Source organism: Prunus avium, chromosome 1, assembly GCF_965620075.1.
Source record: "Prunus avium chromosome 1, drPruAviu1.hap1.1, whole genome shotgun sequence".
In the NCBI taxonomy this organism is placed as follows: Eukaryota; Viridiplantae; Streptophyta; class Magnoliopsida; order Rosales; family Rosaceae; genus Prunus; species Prunus avium.
Window position 1 is genome coordinate 956,984 of NC_142284.1, and position 25,597 is coordinate 982,580.

At 39.0% G+C, this 25,597-nt stretch overlaps 2 protein-coding genes across 2 annotated transcripts; both read left to right on the forward strand.

Moving 5' to 3' along the window:
* Positions 1–383: 383 nt before the first annotated feature.
* On the forward strand, positions 384–11,105 carry LOC110762043 (disease resistance protein RGA2-like). The gene is made up of 11 exons (XM_021964637.2): positions 384–1,588; positions 4,282–7,099; positions 7,452–7,509; positions 7,980–8,510; positions 8,579–8,678; positions 8,797–8,868; positions 9,328–9,594; positions 10,133–10,222; positions 10,372–10,464; positions 10,570–10,648; positions 10,757–11,105. The coding sequence occupies exons 1-3, from the start codon at positions 452–454 to the stop codon at positions 7,490–7,492; spliced, it is 3,996 nt and encodes a 1,331-aa protein (XP_021820329.2). The 5' UTR covers positions 384–451; the 3' UTR covers positions 7,493–7,509; positions 7,980–8,510; positions 8,579–8,678; positions 8,797–8,868; positions 9,328–9,594; positions 10,133–10,222; positions 10,372–10,464; positions 10,570–10,648; positions 10,757–11,105.
* A 7,105-nt stretch (positions 11,106–18,210) lies between these two features.
* On the forward strand, positions 18,211–25,258 carry TIC (time for coffee). The gene is made up of 12 exons (XM_021964640.2): positions 18,211–18,616; positions 18,712–19,173; positions 19,282–19,451; positions 19,547–19,862; positions 20,056–20,458; positions 20,546–20,606; positions 20,712–20,786; positions 20,867–21,125; positions 21,268–21,334; positions 21,448–21,514; positions 21,620–21,985; positions 22,072–25,258. The coding sequence occupies exons 1-12, from the start codon at positions 18,520–18,522 to the stop codon at positions 24,613–24,615; spliced, it is 4,887 nt and encodes a 1,628-aa protein (XP_021820332.1). The 5' UTR covers positions 18,211–18,519; the 3' UTR covers positions 24,616–25,258.
* The last annotated feature ends 339 nt before the right edge of the window (positions 25,259–25,597 follow it).

The window sequence follows — 25,597 nt, forward strand, 5'->3', positions numbered from 1 at the left end:
AAGATATCGAAGAAGATAAAAGGAGCCTGCCTTTCTTAGTACCGTCCTTGCTGCTGATACTAGCAATGTGCCTTTCTTAGTACCGTCCTTGCTGCTGATACTAGCAATGTGGCTAGTCCTCGTTTAATTCCTTTATAGTTGTTGTTTCTTTGTTTGGGCTTTAGCCCTCCTTAGCACCACAACAAAAAAAAAAAAAAAAAAAAAGACAAAAGGAAAAGCTAATAATTAAAGCATTTTGTTTTATAATAGCCATGCCAATACTAATTTAAAATTCGTCTTCCAACAATGCGAATTGGTGATCACGCTCTTTAAAAATAAAGTATACACAATTGATAGTATCGTGTAGCAGAGAGAAACATTGAAACACTACGCGCGTCTTCAATCTTCTTCTTCTTGCTTCCCTAGCTATCTTTTTGCTTTCTCTGCTCTCTCATCTCTGTCGCGCGTGACTATGGAAGCTGCAATGGTGTTAGAAGTTCTCTATACTTTTCCTGTGGAGGGAATACTGAACAAGCTGGCTTCACTTGCTGCTCAAGAAATCAGTCTTTTCCGGGGATTCAAAAAGGAACTAGCAAAGCTTCGTCAATCGTTACTCGCGATTCAAGATTTCTTAGGCGATGTGGCCCACCAGCCACAGCAACGGGGCAAGGCAGTGGAGAAGTGGGTGAGGAAACTGAAGGACATAGCTGATGATGCTGACAATGTCTTGGATGAAATCAACTACGAAGATCTCCGCAGGCAAGTAGAACAGCCAAGCCAAAAGAGGACAAAGGTATGCAAATCCCTTTCAAACTCCTGGTTTCGTCGAAACATGGCACATAAAATCAAGAAGATCAATGCATCTTTGTTGGATCTCAAATCTGAGGCATCTTTCGTTGGACTAGTTTCCAAGAAAATAGATGCAACCCCACAAGAAATTGTAGGGGCCAGAGAAACCGACTCAATCTTTGAGGAAGATGAAATCTTCGTTGGAAGGGATGAAGTTCTGTCAAATATAATTACAACCTTGACCAACTCCAACTTGGATCAAGAAAATCTTTCAGTAATGCCCATTGTAGGAATGGCAGGCCTAGGGAAGACAACTGTGGCTAGGTCACTATTCAATGAAGATTCAATTGGTGGACATTTTGAGAAGAAAATATGGGTGTGTGTATCTAATACTTTCGAGGTCAAGTCGATTTTAAGCTCGATATTAGAATCTCTTAACCCAACGAAGGCTGGGATACAAAGCCAAGATGCATTGCTTAAAAACCTCATAGAAGAATTAAAAGAAAAGAGATATTTTCTCGTTCTCGACGACGTGTGGAACGAAGATCCTCAAAAATGGAGCGATTTGGTGACTTGTTTATCAAAACTTCAGAGTGCTCGGGGAAGTGTCGTTATTGTCACTACACGCAGTGCCACTGTTGCATCAATCACGGAAGTAATACTTCAAAGGTGTGTTTTGGGAAGTCTATCCATTGATGATTGTTGGGCCATACTGAAGAAAAGAGCATTTCCATATGGTAGTGCTCCTATCGCAAATGATCAAGAAACAATTGGAAGGGAGATTGCCAAAAATTGTGCAGGTGTACCGTTAGTGGCAAAGGTATGTACCGATATATCAATTTGAAGTTTCATCGGCATGCATTTCTTTATTTGTTACAAGTACTAAAAGTATTCAGATAATTTACATACAAGATATTTAGATATAGCCCTTTGCAACTAAAATAGTCACATACTTTTTTAATATATTCTAACTAAAACACCCAAAATTGAATTGAACGACAAATTCTCCATTAGTATTGAATTATCCTTGTAAATTATTTACAAAGATAATGCTTCCCTCCTTGCCCATAAGAAGGAACTTCTCTTTGCCTACTGATATGGCTCATCCACAATCTGACATGTATCTCTCTTGTTAGGTTGGTTGGTGTGAGTGGTTCGGCACTCTCATTCCTTAAGAGAGGTCAGGGGTTCGATCCTTGCTCTCGTACGGAGTCACCACTTTGGCCAACACTTTACCCCTTACGGGCCGACCCGGTGTGAGTGGGGATTAGTCTGGGTTGTGGTTAAGGCTTAAAGGTGCCACCCATAGTTGGGGCCCATCCAGGACCACCTCATGGTTTAGACCAAAAAAAAATAAATGCACCTTTGAAAAAAAAATAAAAATTGGCAAGTGTTAAGAATAATGCTTCCCTCCTTATGGGCAAAGAGGGAAGTATTATCCTTTTTACGATCCCTTGCCATAACCCCCTACGTTTAGCACTCAACATTCTCCCTTTTTAGTCCCTTATTTTTAGCCATTATTATTTCCAAATTTTAATTAGTACCTATTGTGTATTATTTTATTTTATTTTTACAAAATTATTTAAATCCAATGCTACATTTTAAATCTCATAACTAATATTTCCCCAAGCCCAACTTCAAAACATTTCTCTTTTCTATGCCCAAAATCTCTCTTTGTATGAAATTGGATCATTTCTTAATTTTTAAGCCTAAAAACAAAAAGAGTTTGAATTTGTATAATAATAATAATAATAATTCGGTCTAAAATCAGACCAAAAAGTAAAAATTTATTTTAGTTCAACCCCCAAATAATAATAATAATAATCCGGTCCAAAATCAAACCAGACCAGAAACTAGACCAAAATTGGTTCAAATCGGACCGATTGGTTTTTACTAAAATTAGACCAAATCGGACCAGTTAAATAGTACCAATTTTGGTTTTGGTTTGAGGTGGAAACCAGACTGAACCGGACCGCGCCCACCCCCTATTAGAGATGCTCTTAGGTAAATTAAAACTAATGACAAGAAGCAAGGTTTAACGAATTACCACATCAATAAGCAATATTTTCGTGAATTGTGATACCAGGTTTGGCAATGAATGTTGTTATTTCCACACTCTTGTCCTATTTCCCCACCCACCTTATCTTCAAATATTTAACGATAAATTTACCCATTTGTAAAATAACTTCTAAGGATTTAGGGAAAAATCCTTTGCACATTGTTTATTTCCTTTTGAAAATAAATCGATGCCACAGTGGCTTCATGACATGTCTAATATGTACTAGTCGCTCCCCATTGCAGAAAAAATTGATGTCGTTTGAATGCGTGTTAATTTACCTATATTTACATGGAGTAATGCTATTTAGACACACAACATTGACCACTTTAGCTGACCACCTTATGTGGCAATTGATATGTCATGCCAAGTCAATTAATGAATGTCGCCATGTCAATTAAAAAACCCTAGCGTTCCTAGTAAGTGGCCTCATGGCAACATTCATTAATTGACATGACATGACACATCAGTTGCCACATAAGGTGATCAGCTAAGGTAGTTAATGTTGTGTGTCTAAATAGCATTACTCATTTACATGCATGCTACTTTATCAATATTTGCAAGTACAATGATTAGGCATATGTACTTAAAAAGTATAGGCAATTTAATATGTAAAATTTATATAAGGGACATTACTCACATAAAAATAATAGGTATGTACTAAGAAAATACTAAATGTGACATATAAATAAATAAATATATATATAGGTACATTATTTAACCCATATTAATGTACCTAGATTTTGCAAGTTCAACAAGACCTATGAAGAGCAAAACGTGTTCTTTCTCTTTGAAAATTAATTTCAAACTATAACAATGAAAACATTTGAAACTTTGATATAAGTAAAAGGAAATAACTACCTAATCAATTTGAAAACAAAAACAAAAATTATCACGCAGTCAAATTTGGAAACACATCATTTACTCATTGTTTAATTATATATTCCATTATATAAAAAAAGCTTTAATTATATATAAAATAAAAAAAGACCCCCCAATCCCTAAATTTATGCAAAATTGAAACACCATTACTAGCATTGAATTGCAAATAATTTGTTGAAAAGAATATCGTTACAATGTTATTAGGGGTATTTTAGGAATCAAAAAATATAACATTTAACACATTAAGCTTAATTAGGTAACTCGCTTAGCTAGATCCTAGTTATTTGGTTTTACTTTAAAAAATTGGGTTTTATTTATAAAACATTAAAAAAAAATGTGATGGGTTGTAGGTAAGAAAAAATTTGTTTGAAGGTGAAAACACAAATTTACTATTTACACACATGAACATTGGCTAAGGATTAAACATTCCAACAAAATACCAGTTTTTGGTGCAATGTTAACATTTACTGGTAACATACAACTAAGTTTATTGAAAAAACAAATGATGTTTCCTGTTATTATAGCCAAGTCACCTAGTTAATCTTTAATATATACACTAATTTATGTACCAACAGGTTTTGGGAAGCATGATGCGTTCTATCGATGACTGGTTGGAAATTCAAAAAAGTAAGATATGGGAATTACCAGAAGGAGATGAAAGAATTATGTCGGTTTTGAAGTTGAGTTTTGATCATTTGAAATCACCTTTTTTGAAACAGTGTTTTGCATATTGCTCAAAGTTCAAGAAAGATTTTAAAATAGAAAGGGAAGACTTGATCCAGCTATGGATGGCTCAAGGATTTCTGTGTTCTTCTCCTAACAAAGATATGGAGGATATAGGTGATGAATATTTTATGATTCTGTTGCAAAACTCCCTCTTTCAAGATGTTATAAGGGATCACTTTGGTATTATTACCCATTGCAAGATGCACGATCTTGTACACGATCTTGCTAAGCTTGTATCAAGATCTGAAATGGAAGATAAACTTGAGAATCAACACGTGGCATGGGATCCTTCCAACAGTTCCGAAAGAAATCTTGAGAAACGGCGGTCACTGTTTGTGTATGGTGATCAAGACCTTAGTAATAATACATTACTTATAAGCTTTAAGGCTTTGCGTGTTTTAAATTTGTACTGGTCTAATATTGAGGAGCTGCCAAGTTCAATTGGCGTCTTGATACATTTGAGGCATTTGAACGTTTCTGGAACAAAAATAAAAAAACTCCCTAAGTCTATTGGCAAGCTTTATAACCTACAGACGTTTAGAATGAAGCATACATGGCATGCTGTTACATTTCCAAAGGAAATGGAAAATTTGATCAACTTGAGGCATGCTTATTTCGATTATGATACGCCAGTTCCATTTGGGATGGAACGATTGGAACATTTGCAAACAATATCTCCTTCGTTTACTTTGGACAAGGAAAGTAATCGTGGAATTGACGAGCTGGGTGGCTTAAACCAATTAAAAGGTGAACTAATTATTAGAGGTTTGGAATATGTGAGGGACAGAGGCCAAGCAGGGGCATCAAATTTAGTTGGGAAAGCAAATCTACGAAGGTTGACATTAGAATGGTCTTCTTCTTACAGGGGCAGAAACGAGGCGGCCTCTGACATTGATGTACTAGAAGGCCTCCGACCCAACTCTGAGTTAGAAGTCTTAAAGATTGGCGGATTCATGGGTTCTAAATTAGCATCATGGATGATGAGTGGTTCGTTGCCACTTAAATTGACAGAGATTCGGTTATGGAATTGCGGAGAATGCGAACAAGTCCCATCACTTGGCCATTTACCAAATCTTAGGCTTGTTGAGTTTAGTGATATGTCAGAGCTTAAATGTGTGGGAGTTGAGTTTTATGGTTATAACCATGTTAACGGTGCGGCTACGAGTACGAAGAAGACAGAGACTTTGTTTCCAGCATTGAAAACCTTAACTATTGATTCTTGCCCAGCTCTAATTAAATGGGAGAAACTGCCAACAGATGAGAAAGTAGCGGTGTTTCCCTGCCTTGAGGAGTTAACTATAAGGAATTGCGATAGTCTCGAGTTCATTCCAATTACCCTGGGCAAGGGCATGCCATGTCTCCGCAAATTGCAGATTAAGGATTGTGAGAAATTATCAAGGTTGCCGACTAGCTTAGAATATTGCATCTCTCTTCAGGAGTTGGATATTCAGGGTTGTCATGGATTGACAAGTCTACCGAGTCGGCTACCATCCTGCACATCTCTTAAGAAGTTGAGAATCGGGTCATGCCACAATTTGATATCTCTGCCAGATCTCGATGTATCCAGGTTGCAGTCTCTTTCCTCTTTACATATATTTAATTGTCGGAAATTAAACTATTTGCCAATAGAGGGGCTACGCTCTCTTACGCGTTTAGAATCTATGAAAATGGGTCCGTTTCGGGAGGGGCTCAATTCTTTCCCTGATTTTGAGCTTCCATCACAAATCCAAAGACTAGTGATGAAAGGGTGGCCTAAGCTCAAGTCTCTGCCTCAACAAATTCAACACTCGACTACTTCTCTAACATCTTTGGAGATTGAATCTTTCCATGGTGTGCAGGCTCTTCCAGAGTGGTTGGGTAACCTTACATCTCTTACCCACCTGAGTATCAAGGAGTGTAAGAATCTCATGTATATGCCTTCTTTACACAGAGTGGTTGGGCTTCGTGAATTGTTGATTGAAAATTGTCAGGCATTATCAAGCTGGCCAAGTGGGTTGGAATATTGCACCTCTCTTCGTAGGTTGATTATAGTTAGGTGCTCCAATCTAACATCCATTCCGCTTTCACAATCTAACTCTGATGCTCCCACACTCCCTCTTCTCGAGGACTTGACTGTAATGTATTGCTCTAGTCTCGAGTTCATTCCAATTACCCTGGGCAAGGGCAAGGGCAAGGGCATGTCATGTCTCCGCAAATTGAAGATTGTGGATTGTGAGAAATTATCAAGCTTGCCGACCAGGTTAGAATATTGCATCTCTCTTCAGGAGTTGAGAATGGGTGCGTTTTCGGAGGAGCTCGATTGTTTCCCTGATTTTGAGCTTCCATCACAAATCCGAATTCTAAGGATGAAAGGGTGGACTAAGCTCAAGTCTCTGCCTCAACAACAAATTCAACACTGCACTTGTCTACAAGTTTTGTATATATACGATTTCGACAGCGTGGAGGCTCTTCCAGAGTGGTTGGGTAACCTTACATCTCTTACCTTCCTGAGTATTCACAACTGTAAGAATCTGGTGTCTCTTCCTGCCGTTGAAGTTATGCAACGCCTCACCAAATTGCAAAAGCTAGTGATTGCTGCATGTCCCCGTCTAGGGGGAAGAGGGGGAAGATCCGCCCTCCAGAGCGGCCCAGAATGGCACAAGATTTCTCACATCCCAGATATATTTGGTAATTACAATATTCTCAAATGAAATCATTCAATTCTCCAATAAGTATAAGTTAAGGATTGCATTCATTAGATGTGTTGTTAGATTTAATTAGGAGATTAGAAGAATCTCCCTTCTTTTCTTCAGTATTATTGACCAAACACAATTTTTAATTAGTTGAATACAAATCGTCGGAACCTTTTAGTTGAATGCAACCCCTTCACAAACTAGCTAGCACAGTTGGAGCACAAAGTGAGTCTACTCTTCTTCTCTCATCAGATTAATCGTTAAACTAGATTTTCAGAGCTTTCTACTCTTCTCTAGCCTCTGCTTAATGTTTTCCATATCTTCCTATATACGTTGTTGGTTTGCAGAAGGATCTTACGCAATTGGAAGAACAAATAATGCGCATTAGATGCAAACTTAGTCCAGGTACTTCACTTTAGTTCCCTTTCCTCTGCATCGTTATTTACTCATTTCTTTGGAGATCAATGCAGAAAAAGAAAGAATTACCCTAATAATCATATCATACATTCCCATCTAATCATAACATCACTTTACTAGCACGGAGGAGAATACGAGTATTCTGAGAAATCATTCTCCAATTTGTATATGAGAAAAGTATTCACACTTTTGCTTTATATATATATAGATGATATTCCTCCTGTTTCAATACAGATTACATACACATGAAATACTATCATTAAGTAGATACTAGCCTCTGTTCATTCTCAGTGCACTTAAGTTTGATGTGCTTACACGAATGTGAGTTTAGTTTACATATCAGTTTCAGTAATATGTTCATAAGTTTTGTTGTCATTTCAACTTTTTATACTTTTTCGGGTCAGGTTTTGATCAGCATTTTTCATCTGCCTCATTCTCACCACTTAATTCTTTTCCAGAGGGGATGGGGATGTATTTGCTATAGATCCTTGCATGAGGTAGGTGAAGGTGTCCATCAGATGGATTTGTGAAGCTGATCAACGACGATGTGTCATGGCAAGCACAAACTGATAAGGATGAAATATGGTAATTTGCAGGAATCATGAGATAATATTGATACAGACCATTATGTGTTGGCTTCCAGTGGTAGTAATCTTGTATGAGCTAGTTCTTTGCTTGTTATGGCTGAAGATCACAGGGTAGCCAAAGCTCAAGTCTCTACCTCAACAACAATTTCAACACTGGACTTGTCTACAAGATTTGTATATGCAGGATTTCGACAGCGTGGAGGCTCTTCCAGAGTGGTTGGGGTAACCTTACATCTCTTACCCATCTGAGGATTAAGGCATGTGAGAATCTGGTGTATCTTCCTGCCGTTGAGGTTATGCAACGCCTCACCAAACTTGTTACATGTCCTGGTCTAGGGGGAAGATCCACCCTCCTGAGCGGCCCAGAATGGCACAAGATTTCTCACGTCCCATGTATATCTGGTAATTATATTCTCAAAAGAAATCCTTCGTTGTTTGTTCAATTCCCTTCTCACTTTTCTTTTCTTCAGTATTGACCCACTCCCACTCCGAAGATGTAACCCAACCTATTACGAGCATTCTTTTTCAAGTGGTGATGATTCTGAGAGTGGGCCTACTCTTCTTCTCTAAGTAATTACGTTCCTCTCTGATCAGATTAATCATTAAACTATATTTTCAGAGCAGAGATTTCTGCTCTTCTCTAGCATCTTCCTATATATGTTGTGTTACTGATGGCATTTACTGTCAGTTGAATTTGGTACAATTTGTTGGATTTCAATTCCGGAATAGGTGATGCGGAATAGGTGCAAACTTAGTCCAGGTACTTCGCTTCAGTTCCCTTTCCCTGCATTGTTATTTACTCATTTCTTTGGATATAAATGCAGAAGAAGAAAAAATGGTGACTGGGATTGATTAGAATTACCCTAATAATCATATCATACATTCACATCTTCTAATCATAAGATCACTTTACTAGCATGGAGAAAACAATTATTCTTAGAAATCATTCTCCTATTTATATATGAGAAAAGTTTTCACATGTTTAGCTTCAGTCCTTATCATTTGAGATATATACATTTCCCTAGCAATGTTGTGTTTAGTATTGTTTACTTTTGAAGTGTTTTATATGTGTTCATCTGTAGCTTGCTAAATGTTGTGTTTAGTATTTTTATATCCTTCCATCTTACCACTGGATGTATCTTTCACCTTTCTTCACTTGTTGTGTAACCATTTCTGAAGAACCTGTGTTATTTATGAAATTGATGATACTCATTTGCAGATTTTTGGGACAAGCATCCATTTGAAGTTTAAAGAGTCCCTAGAAGTTGTTTATACAAATTTGATGATCTGGAGGATTTACTCGAGTGATGAGGGAACCTTGCAGCTGTTGATGAACTATCTATTTGTTTCTGTGAGGATTTACTCGAGTAATGAGTATCTACCGGCAGTTGAAGGCTCCGAAAATGTCCCCAAAACAAAAAGATGCACCGAGAAGAGCCGCCCAAGTCAAGTGGCAAAGATTTTCTCATATTTCCAAGATTCAAGTGTACGTTTCATTTATAGTTAATTAACTTAATGGCAGTTAAGTTTTTTCTCTACTACAAAACAAAAGAAGAAGAAGAAGAAAAAGAAAGAAAGAGAGAGAAAAGGAGTAGTTTTACCATTACTATACCCAAAAAAAAAGTTTTGGCATTACTATACATTGCAGGAATATATTCAACTCTTTAGTGGTTTGGTTTCAATATCTTAGACTTTCTTGCATCATGGAAGAATAAAACTTATTGCTTTAAATATGACATTGTGTTTTCACAATCTTTGCGGGATAACACTTAAGATTGTTGAGGAAAATTAGGTTTGCTAGTATAGAAGACAAACTAATACATACAGAACAGGCAAGACACTTCAGCTCTTGCACGATTTCATTCCAATTTTTTGGATCATCGAACAGAAGCTTTGAGTCATTAGTTTCACAGAACTGCTTTGTTTTTGTGGCAATCTATATAATTGTAGGTGTTTATGAGTCCTTGGTGTCGTTGCGGCATCTGTAATTTTATGTTTCAAATTTTAATTTTTCTCTTTTACAGGCAAGGAGATACTGCAATCAATACTCATATGCTGTCTAACCTTTTGTGTACAACGTGTGGTTCCTTATGCAGGTTTCTGCTATATAAATGGTATATCATTTCTTGATGGTGAAGTGATTTTTTTACTTACATATCTTAGAGTACCCTAAAACAATCATAATATATACATGTAGTGTAAGGAAATTACTATTTCTGGAAGGTGTTGATCTATTTTCCTTTTTCTTGCTTCTGTAATTAAGGTCATGGACTCTTGCATATCACAGAGAACAAAGGCCTCTGTTCCTAGTCTTATTTGATAGCATGTCATTTACCTATGCTATTGCAAGACTCAGGTAAAGGAATCTTCAGTTATAAGCTTTTTACCACCATTTGAAAAGTTGAAGGTTATTTTGAACATTTCTTGCTAAGTTGGTCTTGGTGTTATATTGACCGTGCAGAGTCAAGATAGAAAGAGAAACTCATGCATGCGAATCGCGATGTGCCTGTGGTCTAGACCTTATTGTTTTGGACAAAATAGTAAGCTACTTTCCCTTTAGTTTGTTTTCTTGACACTCAGAATCAAATCTGAGTTATATTCTTATGAATTTTGCATCATAGGGTCAACTTTTGTTTGTTGTTATGCAGTTTAATGAGGGAAAGTGCTTTAAATCGACTTCTAGAAGTGCAGCTTAATTAAGAGAAGCACTCCTTGTAGAGAATACTTTTCCTGGGTAGTCATGCTCTGCGTCCTGTCTCTTCGAAGAAAGATAGTTGAATTGCTTTTATGAGAGACCTTTTGATGTACTTACTACTTGGGGTTCTATTTCTATAGGGAATAATGGGATGAGAGAAGCGAGATAAATTTAGTTTGATGGTGAGAACCTATTTGTTCTTTCTTGTCATACTCTTTGTACTCTTTTTCTTTTGATTAAGTGAATTATCATTGGCATCGTCGCCCGTGGATGTAGCCCAACTTTGGGTGAACCACGTTAAATATGGTGTGTTCTTTTTGTGTTTATGCTTTTACTTTTTCTTCCTCACTAGTTAAATTAAATGTGACAAATTCCTTATTCTGCTACACATCAAAAGTATAGTTGCAACTTGCATTGGGTTGTTTTCATAATCACAAAAATTACTCACGTCAAACTTATTAGCTTATATGGTCCTGACATAAAACTTATCTACAGATTGCTTTAAAATCTCCATTTATACATACATTATAAATGGAGAAATAAGGGGTCACTGCATACATTATACATGATTTTACTTATCTATACGTTCACGTTGAAAGGAAAGTTTCACTATGAAACTAAGAATTAGTCGGTTAAATTATGTAAAATTGCTGGGTTTTTTGTTTTTTGTTAGAAGATAAAAAAATGCTCGGCCCACAACTTACAGAACCAGTGGCATTTATGCGTCCTACTTTCGAGTAGTTGGAGAGCAGCCCAATAAGCATTCTTATCTTCAGTTGCTGGAGCAGGTTTTGAAATTGGAGATTACAGTGTTAAGCATTCTTACCCCAGTAAATTTACAAATCCTGAACAATACAAAATTCTTTTACTTTCTATATCTCAGAGTAAAATCAACAACGTAAATCATTTAGGATTAGGTCAGTTATTCTTATTCAACTGCAACTTCTTAAAACCATGGACAATACAAATGGTACTCTAAATTATAAGGAGGAGGGCGCTTATCACAAACATAATACCAATATGTCATGAGAGTTCGAACCTAAGACTATGCAAATCAAGGCTCTTTTTCATTAAGCTAAACACCATCAGCCTTATTACACTAATTTTTGGTTACTAACTAATTATTCCACTTTTCTTTTGAATACTTACACTCTTTTTTAATAATAATTATAAAAATATTAAAAAATATATAAAGGAATGTAAGTAAACAAAAGAAACTTCCATTTTTATATTGTAAATAAATAATTTTCACATTGAGTCCATACATGAAATAAATAAATTACTGATACATTTGTTAGTAACGAAATCTTGCAATAATAAACAAATTGCAGGATATTGCTGAGTAATATATAGTAAAATCATGCACTGCAATAGCAATAACTGAAGTAAATCCCTCCTAAATCATAGTTGGTAATGAAAAATTAAACTAAGAAAAGTATGACTAGTTGCCACATGTCACACACCCTTTGTTCCTTACTCAAATAAGCAACAACCCCAAATACACGAACCATATTGGTGACATGCTAACTAATTCAAAAATTCCAAGTCATAGCCTTGCTCTTTGTCACATGACTCAATACAAAAATAACCCTTAACAATCTATTAACAGAAAATTAACTATGCTGATGACTTTTTGTCCACAATTACATAAGCTTGAATCTTGAGATTAGAAGACAAGATAATTGTGTTTTTTTTTCTCTCATTTTTCTACTAATAGAGAGCATGAAATGAGAGGTTCGTGTGCCACTATCATACATAAAATGAATAGTTTAGTGAAATAAAATATTTGAATCTTTGCTTAGGTTAGGTCAAAACAATCCAAATTCCAATAGGATATGTTGTGAAAAATGTTATGTGCTTTTTTAAAGATTTAGTTCCATGTATTTTAGCAAATTAAAGAGAAGATAGGCCTCTTTCTGGGGCTCAAAACTCGGATACAAGGAGGAAAGAGAGAAGCAAAGTTTGGATTGGATTATTATAAGTAAACAAAGCCCGATTTAAAAAGTCACTGTATTGCTACAAGCTTTGTCCCACTTTGTGGACCTTTCTCGTGTTTTTTTGTTTTTTTTTTTTGTTTTTTGTTTTTTTTGCTTTTAAACGTTGCACCGTCAAAAAATAACTTACCACAAAAGCTTGCTCTTCTCTTTTTCTTTTTCTTTTTTTTAATTTTTCTTTTTCAACTATTGGACTCTAAGAGCAACTCCACCGGTTAGCTGAGCCCAAGACTGGGAGGGGGGGGGGGGGCAAACAAAAATGACGTTCTAGCGAGGAGCCCAAGCCCGGGTTAGGAGTGGGACCCACGAAGACGGGCTGGCCCTCAAGCCAATTCAGCCCGAGCTCAAGCCCGAGGATTGGGCTAATGTCATCGCTAACGCCAGGCTGGCGTCAGCCCACTCATCTGATTTTTTTGTTATGTTGCCACATGGCATCGTCTGGGCTCTCCGATCGGATTTTTTCCTCCAATCCAACGATAGCCAATTTTTTTACAATAAAATACTGGAAAAAATTCGGAATTTTTTTTTAAAAAACCCAAAAATTAATGAATTTTTTTCTATAAATTTGAAATTGAAAATTTTATCCGATTGTGAGATATGAATAGTATTGACACGTAGGAACCCGAAAATTTTATCCGAAAATATTATCCAAATTAATTATTGAGGTAAAAAAAAATATAAAAAATGAATAGTAATTGCCCTTTGCCATGGCAATGGGTGGCAACGGAAATGCCTTTTGCAAGGGTAACCACTATTCACGCCCCCCTTGCCATGGCAAAAGGCAAATGGATGGAGTTGCTCTAACTCATAGGCTACACATCATTAGGGTTTATGGTCAACATGGCTTGTTCACACTAAAGGTTGTTTGTATGAGTACCATACCCTAAGTTTGCTTTCATATATTATTATTATTTCCTTCATTCTTATACCTGAATTTTGTAATATGTACTATATAATATTACTTCTTAGCTGTTAGCAAATATTTATAATTAAAAAAATGCATCTCACTTTTTTATTTACTAGATAACTATTTTTTATTATGAAATATTAATTAACTAATGTGCTGAGTTCAACAAGAAAGAACTAGATTTTCTTTTTCTTTTTTTAATTTCTTAACCTAATCTAAGAAAGAACAAGAACCAGAATAACATTGCATTTTAGGGTTCCCACTGCCTGAAGGTTGCCCATTCTTTTTTCCTTTGATAATTATTTTAATTTTAAAAATTAAATATAAATTAGAGATTTACGTTTTCCCAAAAAAAGATTAAATGTAAGAATAAAACTTACCACAATTTAAAATGTGAGCAAATATAACTACGCAAGTACTTAAACTAAATTTCCAATTTCACTCGCATCTCATCCCCAAAACCACTTTGTTTAAAGCAACGACATGGGCACCCACCAAACGACTCCATATTACCATTTAAAACTAGATCCATTACATTGTGATAAACTCATCTAACACTATTACATTGGGTCGCAACCTCACTTGCCAAATCTTCCAAATAGTGTGTCATTCTTTTAAAATGCCCATTCGACACCCCCACTGATTGCATAATTTCATGTTTCACGTGCAATAACTACAATGACAATCAAGAAGCGGTGACATTTTGTATCATATATTGTCTTGTCCGTTTGAATACACGTGAAATACATGCCGGCTCTAACTTGATTTATTTACCTAAGAATGTTAAATGACCTAACACTAATTTGATATGTTTATTCAACATGTCATGCTTGAGTTGACATATGCAATTCGTAAATGATAAACATTAGACATGATGAGTTTATAAACTATATGCACTCATCACTCACTTGTACATTTGAAGTAAAAATGCTTTTGCAAAAAGAGCTTATAATGCTAGAAGGATTCGTACAATACAAATTTAAGAAATGAAATAAAAATGACATTATGTGATGTAAAACCTGTCATTTTTAAAACTACTTAAGTAATAACCGATCTATATTTACTAGAGATGGGCATCAATCCGGCGGAACCGATGAAACCGATTGAATCAAATCGTAATTACCGATTGAATCAAATCGTAATTACCGATTTGGTTTGGTTTTGATCAAGAAAAATTCCAATGTTTTAAAAAACAAATCGGACCATATATGGTTTAGTTTGGTTTGATTTTGAACTTTTGTAAACCGGTCTAAACCAAACCAAACTAAACCATTTATGTGTATTTTTATTATATTTTACATGCATAATATTGTAATTAGGTAATAAATATATGAGAATGATTTAAAAATGGAGCAAGTTGTGAATTTGTTGGTTGTAATTGGGCTAATAATATTGAAAAAATGCAAAATAAAAGAGAATGGGGCTTAAGCCCAAACCGGCCAAATCAAACAATCTTAAATTGGTTTGGTTTTCTTCATAACTTTTGTCAAAATCAAATTGAACCAAATGTTATATTGTAATTGATTCCGTCGTGATTTTAAAGTAAAACTGATCCAATCCAGACTGTACCCTAATATTTACTAATTCCATATCACTTTCATTTAACTTTATTGGCTAATTTTGTTATCAATCTCAAATAGGTTAAATTGAGATAAATAAAATCTGCATTCTAGATTGACTTGTGCGACTCTGCAGCATTATACATTTACTACCCCAATTCATTGCAAACAGGTGACCACCAACCCAAAACTGACAGTCACATCACAAAGCCTTAAACACAATTCTATGAAAAGGAAGAAATGTAGAAAATCTAAAGGCTAATCACATACCATGATTGCTAAATATGGGATAATGGTATTGCAATTGACTAATTGACCCTTTTGTTTTGGATTGTACCTGCTGCAGTCACTTTTAATTAACTTGCGTTTTAGATTTGATTTTCATGCAACCTGATCCGTAGTCTATACTTTAAGTACATACATAAATCGAGTAGCAGATACCTTGTCATTTTCCTCATCAAATTGGGATAAAACAAACACGTGCGAAATAACCAACATTTGAACAACACAGAACAATCAAGAATCAGGGTTGAAAATCGGAATCTTCAACTTGATATTGCTACCAAATATAGACTAACTTTGTGGTATATTCGGGTTACAAAAAGTGTTAACATTTCATAAACTTACCCAAGTAACAAATTGCTTTTTCATTTATGCACCCCAATTGGAAATAATATTATATTGCAATTACGCGACAGAAAATACTTCCCTCATTCCTTACAATGTAAGTAGGAGTTACTACATTCATGCTAACATGTGTGCATAAGTTTTTCATTTTGTATTTTTTATAAACTATTTTTGCATATATGTCAAACTGTGATTCGCAAAAAAAATGAGTATCTCCTTATCGACAATCAATATTCTTATGCAACTATGCAACATAACAATAAATTATTTATTATTCTAATTTTGGTTGTCACATTATCATACTCAATTATGTTACCAAATGGGACTGTATTATATTATAATGCGTCAATCAAATCCATTTAGAGTAGTTAATTATTTATCAATTAATGGGTGGTGACTGGTGGTGGTGAGTATAATCTAATCTAATCTAATTATATAAGCCCAACTTATGGCTGTGTGATTATGTTTGTGTGTGTGTATTGGTGGTGTTGTTGACGGCTAGGGTTTCACGTAAACGGTCATAAACAAAGCCACGGAGGCAGATGACGTAGCACCACTCCCGGACACGTGGCACCTCTTCGGGACTTCGCGACAGCGAGGGAGGGAATTGAAAGCCAAAACCCCTTCCCCCTTCCCCTTGGCAAAGCGACAAAAGCTGGAGAAAGGGATCCATTGTGGTGGGTCAACCATTTCCGCGGGCCCAGTCTGACGTGGCCACACTTGTCCCCCAAATTATACTTTCCTTTTTATTTTTATGGAGCACTAATTAACCCACCCAGCTGTGCCATAAGACCTCGCACACAGCCGCTCCAGCTGGAAACTCACAGTCGGGTGAGATTATCACGCCACCTCCGAACAAAAAGATATTTACTAGCTAGTGAGCGTAGAAAAGTAGCCAATAGCAAGATCCATGGCGACGAATCAGCAAATCACAGGTTACGTGTCCAAATAACCGAGCGCCACGTAGAGAAAATGACACTGCCACGAGTGACCAGCTTTATATATATATCTGGGTAATTGAATGTGAACTCCGCCATAAGCGCGTGGAGTGAGAGCCGGAAAGCGCTTTTTTTTTTATAAAAAAAATGTAATATATCCACCTTTTTAATAAATTAACCTTTTTTTAACTGCGCTGTAAATTTTGACCGCGCAAACAAAAACATTATAAAAAAACAAACCAATTATATTATTTTATTCGTAAAGTTGGACCCAGTACACGTCACACTAAGCTGCCATATCCCACGAACGTGACAATAGGCCAACGCGAGAAAATAATTTCTAGATCGGCAGCTAACGTGGGACCCACACATCTCTCGGAAGTTCCGTGACCGTGACTCGAGTTTCCTTCCCTCCCTCCTGCCTCTCTATCCGCCGTTGGATGGAAATGAGCTTACGGTCCAGATGAGGCGCACTGATCGACACGCACGAGCCCTTTTAGTTTGGTGCCAGCTCGGACGAATCTGGGTTTTTGGGGTTTCTTTATTTATTAACTTATCGCCACGTCAGAACGCAATCGGACGGCGAATAAAGTTCGTGTTACTGGTAACGGGAAGATCCGGAGCGTTCAGCGGCCATCTAGTTCCATTAGGGTGGGGCCCGCGCTGTCAATTTATGGCAATTGTTTTTAGAATTTTGCCATTAACCCGTAATTAATTAATTAAACGAAGTGTTTAAAGGAGGGAGAAAAAAAGGAAAACACAAAAACGTGGGACCGAAATAATGAATTTGACCGGTTGGAACGATATTATCTGCGGTCATGTAGATTCCTTGTGATCGTCACGTTGCTTTTACCGAGGTCTTTGCAACCGGGAATAGCCGGTAACGACGTCGCTTAGGCCAATTTCAGGGTTTTTTGTTTTTTGTTTTAAATTATAAAATATTAAACTTTGATCGTGGATTCGTGGGATACAGTGTTCTTGTTTATGAGAGGAATAAAATAATAAAAGGAAATAATAATATTATTATCTTTTATCGATATTCATTGATTATCGGTATTTATTTGATTTGTTTTATGATTTTTATAGTATAAAAGTACCAAATCGGTAGTGAGTGAGTAAACATGGAAGCTTGGGAAGGAAGAAAAATAAAAACAATGACACGTGGCGGTACCAGAAGGAAAAGGTTGGGGTACGGGTTTGAACGGCGGGGATTTTGCCATGTAGGTTTTCTTGAATGTCAACCGCAGGATGTGTCGTGAAATAGACGGCTGATAATGGAGGATGTGTTGTAGCTGTGAATCGTGGCCGTCTACGGGACTTTGGGGTGGGCTTCGCTCGGAGTGAAATAGCGGAAAAGAGGATGAGATAGACTGATAGAGAGCACAAAAAGAAGACAGAGAGTTGGAAATAGAGAGAAGGCAGAGAGAGAGAGAGAGAGAGAGAGAAAAGAGAAGGGCAAAGGGGGGGGGGGGGCTTAAGAGAGTGAGAGGTGAAGAAGATAAGCGAAAGCTGAGATCTTTGGCTGTGTGAAAAGACTTGTGGGGGATCATTTGCAAGGTTCGAAGCTCGGAGCGTGCAAATCCGGTCTCTTTGACTAAATTATCCGGCGAATTGTGATGGGTTTCCGGTGATGAGAGATGGGATTAGTCTTCCGGTTTTAGCTGATTTGCTGGTAGATAATTATATTAGATATGGATAGAAATAGAGATGCGAGAAGAGCAGCTATGGCGGCCCCAAATGGGTTGTCAAGGCGAAGACATAGAAGTAGCAGCCTCAGAGACTCTCCAGGTTCGACCCTCACCAGATCTAAGCCCTCTCTGCAATACCCAGCTGTTGGGTTTTTCATTGGTTTTAATGGCTTTTTTTCTTTTTTGGTTTTGCAGAGGACGATGGTCCGGTGGAGTTACAAGAGACGTCGAGGCTCAGAGATCGGAAGAAGGATCGAGATCGAGATCGGGATCGAGAGAGAGACCGGGACCGGGACCGCGATAGGGATCGGTTGAGCCGGAGCAAGAGGCGAAGAGGTGAGAGATTGATGCACGGAAGCAATAGAGAAGATGGCGGCGATGACAGCTCGGAGGAGAGTGTGAACGACGAAGATGAAGACGAGGACGACGACGGCGGTGGAGGCGTTGGTGTGAGCGGTGGAGGCGGTGGGTCGATTCGGATGCTTCCACCCAACCCATCATCAACGACATCTATTTCGTCGTCGTTGTTGAATCACCGGAAAAGCTTCTCCCCGGTGAATAATATCAGTAGTAACAACAAGCATTTTCGACCACACCCGGCGTTGAAGGTCACCGATGAGATGATTGGTGTGTCCGTACCGAGAAAAGCACGGTCAGGTAGAGCAAAAAATGAAGTGATTTAATGGAAAAAAAGAAGCTCCAAGTCGTCAGAAATTAATGGATTCTGGGATTCTGATGTGTATTTTTTTTTTTGTCGTTTTTCAGCGTCGACGAAGAGGTCTCATGAATGGCCTTCGAGTTGTGGTGTTGTAGGAGGAGACCATATTCACCGGCAAGCTTCAACATCTCCGGTTCGGCCCGCTACATCGTCGATGGCGGCGCCATCCCCGTCTTCGCCTTCTTCTTCCCACGCCTCGGCGGTTCGGAAGAAGCTGGTGGGTCTTCAATTTCATCAATTCGATTTATTTCTATGTTCTGTTTATTTTGGAACTTTTCATTTCTAACGTTGAGTGACTTTTTTTGGTTGCAGAAGCCCAACGGACCCAAGCTGAGGCCGCCGAAGATGTCGTCTTCGGCAAAGACGACGTCGTCTAATCAGGACGAGATAGAAATAGAGATCGCCGAGGTGTTGTACGGCATGCAGAGGCAGCCACAGGGACCGACAAAGCAGGAAATTGTAGTCACCGATTCAATTAAGTTTGAATCAAGAGAGGCCAACAAGTCCGCCAGCGATGCCAAATCGAGAGTTTCGTCGCCGATCTCGAACTCGCCGTGCGCGTTGCCTCAGCTGCCGTCGGCTTTTACTCAGAATTCTAGCTCCTCTGTCACTTCTCTGTCTGCTGTTGGTGGGTATTTTAAGTTCTCTCAGAGCTCGGTTTTATTCATTTCTTGCTCGGTACCCCAATGCTCCGTTTGGTTGCTGAGAGACTGAGAATAAAGGGATTGAAAAGCTTGGTTTTTCGGTGAGCAAACAGAGCTGGGTCTTTGTGTTTTTATGGTGACTGATGAAAATTTGGTCTTTTTGATTCGAATCAACAGCACCCAAGAGGAAAAGACCGCGACCTGTGAAGTATGACGATGAGAACCCATCAATTTTCACCATTCAAAACAGTGCCATTTCGACTACGAGTAAAGTGGTGACTGATCAGCCTGCAAAGGTTGAGACTTCATCTCCGAAATTGGAGAGAAACTCAGGATCTGCAGCTGAAAATGGCGGATTTTCGTACAATTTGGCCAATTCTCACGTTGTTCCAGCATCCTCAGAAGCTCAGCCGGAGCCAGATATGCCGGAGAGCAAAGCTGCCTCAGATTCAAAGCCAGCAAATGATGAATCAGAGAGTCAAAATGTTCAAGTGAGCAAAGAGGAACCTCAATCGCCCAAAAAGGAGTCTCCTGCTCTCAGACTGGATGATAATCGTCAGGATATGACAATGACTAAAGCGTGAGCACCAAAGATTGATTCCCTTTTTTGGAAACAAAAGAACCTTTAATTCTCTTTTCTAATTTTCGTTTCTTGGGTTTTATTCAGAAATTCAACGGTCTCCGAGATTGAGAACCAGCGAGAAGAAAAATTCCAGATAGATCTGATGGTGAGGATCTTCTTGTCATAACAGGATTTTATCTTCGATTTTCTATTTCTAATGTTCTTTAAGGGCAATTTTTAATCTGTGCATTTTTTTGTTTGATTCATTTAGGCTCCCCCAGAAAGGGATGGTGAAGTTGATTTTATCTCTGTAGATCCTAAGCCTACGGTCATAGATGCAGAAACGGTGAGTGGGCCACCCCTGCCATTTGCCTAGTCTTGTTTGGTGTGAAAGTTTAATTAATGTGGGTCACTGTTTGGGTGCAGGAGATAAAGCCTGTGACCAGAGAAGATGACAAAGTTGTGAAATTTGGCAAGGAAGAGCATGCAAATGTGGAAACTGAGAACTGCAAAGCTGCGGTGGAAGAAGCTGAGTTCAAGAAGCCTATTGTTGGTAGTAAAGAAAGGAATATTGATCTCCAGCTTGATTTGGAGAAGACTGATAGGGATAGTGGCACTGCTTGTTTTAGTGGAAACAAGCTGCATCATAATGTTGCTAAGCAGCAGCAAAACACTGAGAAAACTGGTAATTTAGTTTGTGCATTCATTTCTCTCTTCCCCTCTCTGTCTCTGTCTCTCTCTGTCTCTCTCTCTCCTTTTGGGTTTTTGGAGCTTTGACTGACCCATTTGGGTTACTTATTCAAAGATCTTGTCTTCTTATTCTTCAGTCCAATCGAGCTCTGTACCTTTGCCAATGTCTGTGGCTGCCTGGCCAGGCGGGCTTCCTCCAATGGGGTACGGTTGCGTTATTTTGTTATGTGTTCCTTACTCTTTGTTGGGTTATTTGTGTATTTCCGTGGTTTTTATACATACACTTCTCTTGGGGGAATGACTGTTCTCATCAGCAGGTATATGGCACCTTTACAAGGAGTTGTATCCATGGATGGGAGCACCGTTTCTTCAGCTACTATACAAGTATGTATTTTTTGGTTATTTTCTTATACTTTTTTTTCTCTCTTTTTTCGAACTCTTTGGAGCTGTGTGGTCTTCTATTTCTAATGAACTTCTGAACTTGTACAGCCGCCACATTTGCTTTTTAATCAACCTCGGCCAAAGAGGTGTGAAACCCATTGCTACATTGCAAGGAATATATACTATCACCAGCAAATGTCAAGGATGAATCCTTTTTGGCCAGTAGCAGCTGGTTCTGGATCTCTATATGGGGGAAAGCATTGCAATCCCAATGTATTACCTCCAGAATTGCATGGGAATATTCCAGGTAGAGGGGTGAATTCAGCGCAGGACAAGGGACAGGGGCTTGGTATGTTTCCTGGTCCATCTGCGAAGGACAAAAGTTCACAAGCAGCAAACCTTGTGGATGGTGCACAGAGAAAGCAAATTGTTCTCCAGCAAGCTCTGCCTCCAGGGGCACCTAGTAATATCTTGGTATGTTTCTCTTCTCTTGATATTTTTTGAATTGTATTGCTGGGGAGGATTTGAGTATTAATGCAGTTTTAACTATTGAATTTCAGCACGGTCCTGCTTTCATATTCCCTTTGAACCAGCAACAGGCAGCTGCTGCTGCTTCTGTCCGACCTGCATCTGTGAAGTCTCCTAATGCTGGTGCTGCAGCTTTGTCAAGTACATCTAACTCTGCTCCAATGACAGCTGCAGCAACCGCTGCTCCAGCTCCATCAATGAGCTTCAATTACCCAAATATGGCAGGGAACGAACCTCAGTATTTGGCAATTTTGCAGAATAATGCATATCCATTTACAATGCAGACTCATGTAGGTGCACCGCCGGCTTATAGAGGACCCCATGCTCAGCCAATGCCTTATTTTAATGGGTCTTTCTATCCTTCCCAAATGCTCCATCCTTCTCATCTTCAGCAGCAGCAGCAGCAGCAGCAACAACCACCATCCCAGTCACAGCAAAGTCAACAAGGTCATCAAAACCCTAGCATTTCTAGTGGCTCATCATCATCCCAAAAACATTTGCAAAATCAGCAGCAGAGGCCACATCCCAGTGGTGTCAATGGTGGCAGTGGAAGCTTGCAAGGCTTTCCTACCTCAAAAAACCCATCTTCACAAGCACTACAGCTGCAGCAGCAGCAACGGCAACAGCAGCAGAACCCACATCCTCCACACCAAGCTCGCCAACTTGAGACTGAAATGGGGGGCGAAGATAGCCCATCAACTGCTGATAGTCGAGTCTCTCGTGCGAACATGAACATTTATGGTCAGAATTTTGCAATGCCAATGCGCCCACCAAACTTTCCATTGATGACACCTCCTTCAAGTGGTAGTGCCAGTGGTGCAACAGGTGCAAGTGGTACTGAGAAGAAGCCGCAGCAACAGCAGCAGGGCCCGAAGACTGGGGTTGAAGCATCTCAAGCTTTTGCTATGTCTTTTGCTTCCATGAATGGTGCTACCGCTGCGACTGGCATTGACCTTACATCGCTTGCTCATAATCATGCAATTATCCAGAGCTTTCCAGAGGTTACTAGGCAGGGTTATCAACATTTTATGGCTGTCCAAGCAGTACAACATAAGAAGAGTTATCGTGTTCCTGAAGAAGGGAAAACGGGAGGAGGTGATTCCCCTAATGTGGAGGAAGAAAGAAAGGCCGTGGGAGGAAAAGCTTCATCAACTCTTGGGCACTCCATTGCATTCTCCAGGACAGACTTGACAGATACATCCGGTTCTACAATACCGAGCAGCAATGTCATTGATAGCTCAACGCGAACTCTTAACCTCAGCTCTACTCCTGGCCGGACTTCTAGTTCTGTTTTGCCACCCGCTGTCAGCTCTGTAAATGCTCCCACATCTCAGCAGCAACTCCAGCAAATGCGGAATCAGCAGCAGCAGCAGCAGCAGCAACAGCAACAGATGATTCAGCTTCAGAAGCAGCAATTTTCCGCTCCAGGCCGAAGCAAGACACCAGCAACTAGTAATGGCAGCGTCTACTCTGATCACCTTCCTTCAACCTCTTCTATGGCTGCAAAGTTTCCTAATGCTCTATCTTCATTCCCCCAAAACCTTGTCCAAAGTTGCAGCAGTCCAGCTCAATCTCCTCAGTGGAAGAATTCTGCAAGGACAACCACTTCCCAAGTTCCTTCATCGTCTTTGGCCTCGTCAACCTCATCATCCCTCAAAAACCTTCCTCAGAAGCATGCTCGTACGCAGCAAAGCCACACACAGATATCTTTTGCAGCCAACACAAAGTCTTCAACCCAATCTCAAGGGTTACAACCTGCCAGTAGCAATCAGTCCCCATCTCCTCCAGTAATGGTTGGTTCACCAACACCCACAACTTCGTCAATGTCCAAGAGTGCTGGTGGAAGCCCAAGAACAACTACTTCGACTTCCACAGGAAATAAAGCTGGCCAAGCTTCTTCTTTTTCGTCTCAGCAGGCCAAGAACTCACCATCAGTGCCCAGTCAGAAGTCATCTCCTGTTGGCGGGAGGAATGTCCCTTCGATCCTAGGCAACACCCATATTACCTCTTCTAGCACTGGAACCAAGTCACAATTGCCACAGCAGCAGCAACAACTCCAGCAACAGCAGCAGCATCAACTCCTGCAGCAGCAGCATCAACATCAACAACAGCAGCATCAACATCAGCAGCAGTTATCTAAGCAATCAATTCAGCCAGCGCAGTTGTACTTCTCTAATGCCTACATCCAAGCACAAGCTTCACATTCAAATAATGCCACCTCTACCGCCCCTTCAAGTGGGTATTATCATATTCCAAGACGTCGGCCTGAGCAACAGCAGCCGCCACAGGGCTCATCAGGATCATCCTCGAGTGGGATGCTGTCACTGTGCCCGCCTGTTACACATTCTAATACTAGCACCACTGATCCTGCAAAGGCGGCAGCGGCTGCAGCTGCTAACAACATGAAAGGTAGTGGCTTGTCCTCACAGACTCTTATGCATCATGCTCAGTTTGCTGCTGCACAGTCCTCTGGTCCACATCAGATTGTACCTGGGGGATACCCTTATGTACATGCTGTTCCTACCGTGGTCCAGGTGAAACCGGCAGAACAGAAGAAACAACCTGCTGGTGAGTAGAATGATGTTCCTGTGTTAAAACATTGCAACCCCCATATATTGACAAATGAAAGTGGAAAAAGAAGCTGCAATATATTTGGATGGGGATTGTGAACATATGAAGGGAATGGCTGATTTTTGCCAAGGAAGTGACAAGTTTGCATAGCCTCTGGCAGCCTGAGAAGAAATGGAAGAAGACACATGTGAAGAAGCACGGAGCAGAGGGAGGCTAGGTGGAATTGAACCCGCAATTTTGGAAGGAAGTTTAGCAAGTGGGGAACTTTGTCCTAATGAATGTGTATTCAGCCATGTACACTTTGTGTCTATACTCTGACAGGGTCGATGGTGAAGTCTAATTAAATTGGATTGGTTTGATGAGAGGATAGGTTGGGCAATGTAGGGGGAAAAAGGCAAAGAAAAGAAAAGAAATTATTATAAATGTTGGGCACAAAGGAGGATGATGATTAGCAGGAAGAGCGAGACCCGCCTTTCCTTCTTTTGGGGCTGTAACGGTGGATTTCTTTTTTCCTATTTCTTTTTGGGAGGTTTAAATTTCCAGAAAGAGCATTAAAACTTTTGACATAATATATGGAATGGAATGTGAGGAGGGTGTATGTGTATATTTCTAGAACATATAATGGGTAACCCTCCTAATATTTTTTTATTTAAATTGTCACTATATGTTTCATTTACTTAGCCTGGTGAATGTGAATCTAAGATCTGAATTTGGGGGTTGCCTCACTTTACCTTTAAGATCTCCTCACTTACGAGGGAGCAACGCTTGTTTCGAATGGGTATAGCAAAATTATTATTATTTTCGGTCAATCACAGTATCTCTGAGTGGAAAATGTTGTGATTGGCCGAAGATAAGTTTCACACAAGCTTTACCTTGTGATAAATGTATTTGGTGATAAAGTAGAAAGACTTTTTTTGGACAGAGTTAATAGATAATTGTAGAGACGTGTGATGTGAGGGTGATGTGTATAAATAGGAGCCTGAGGAA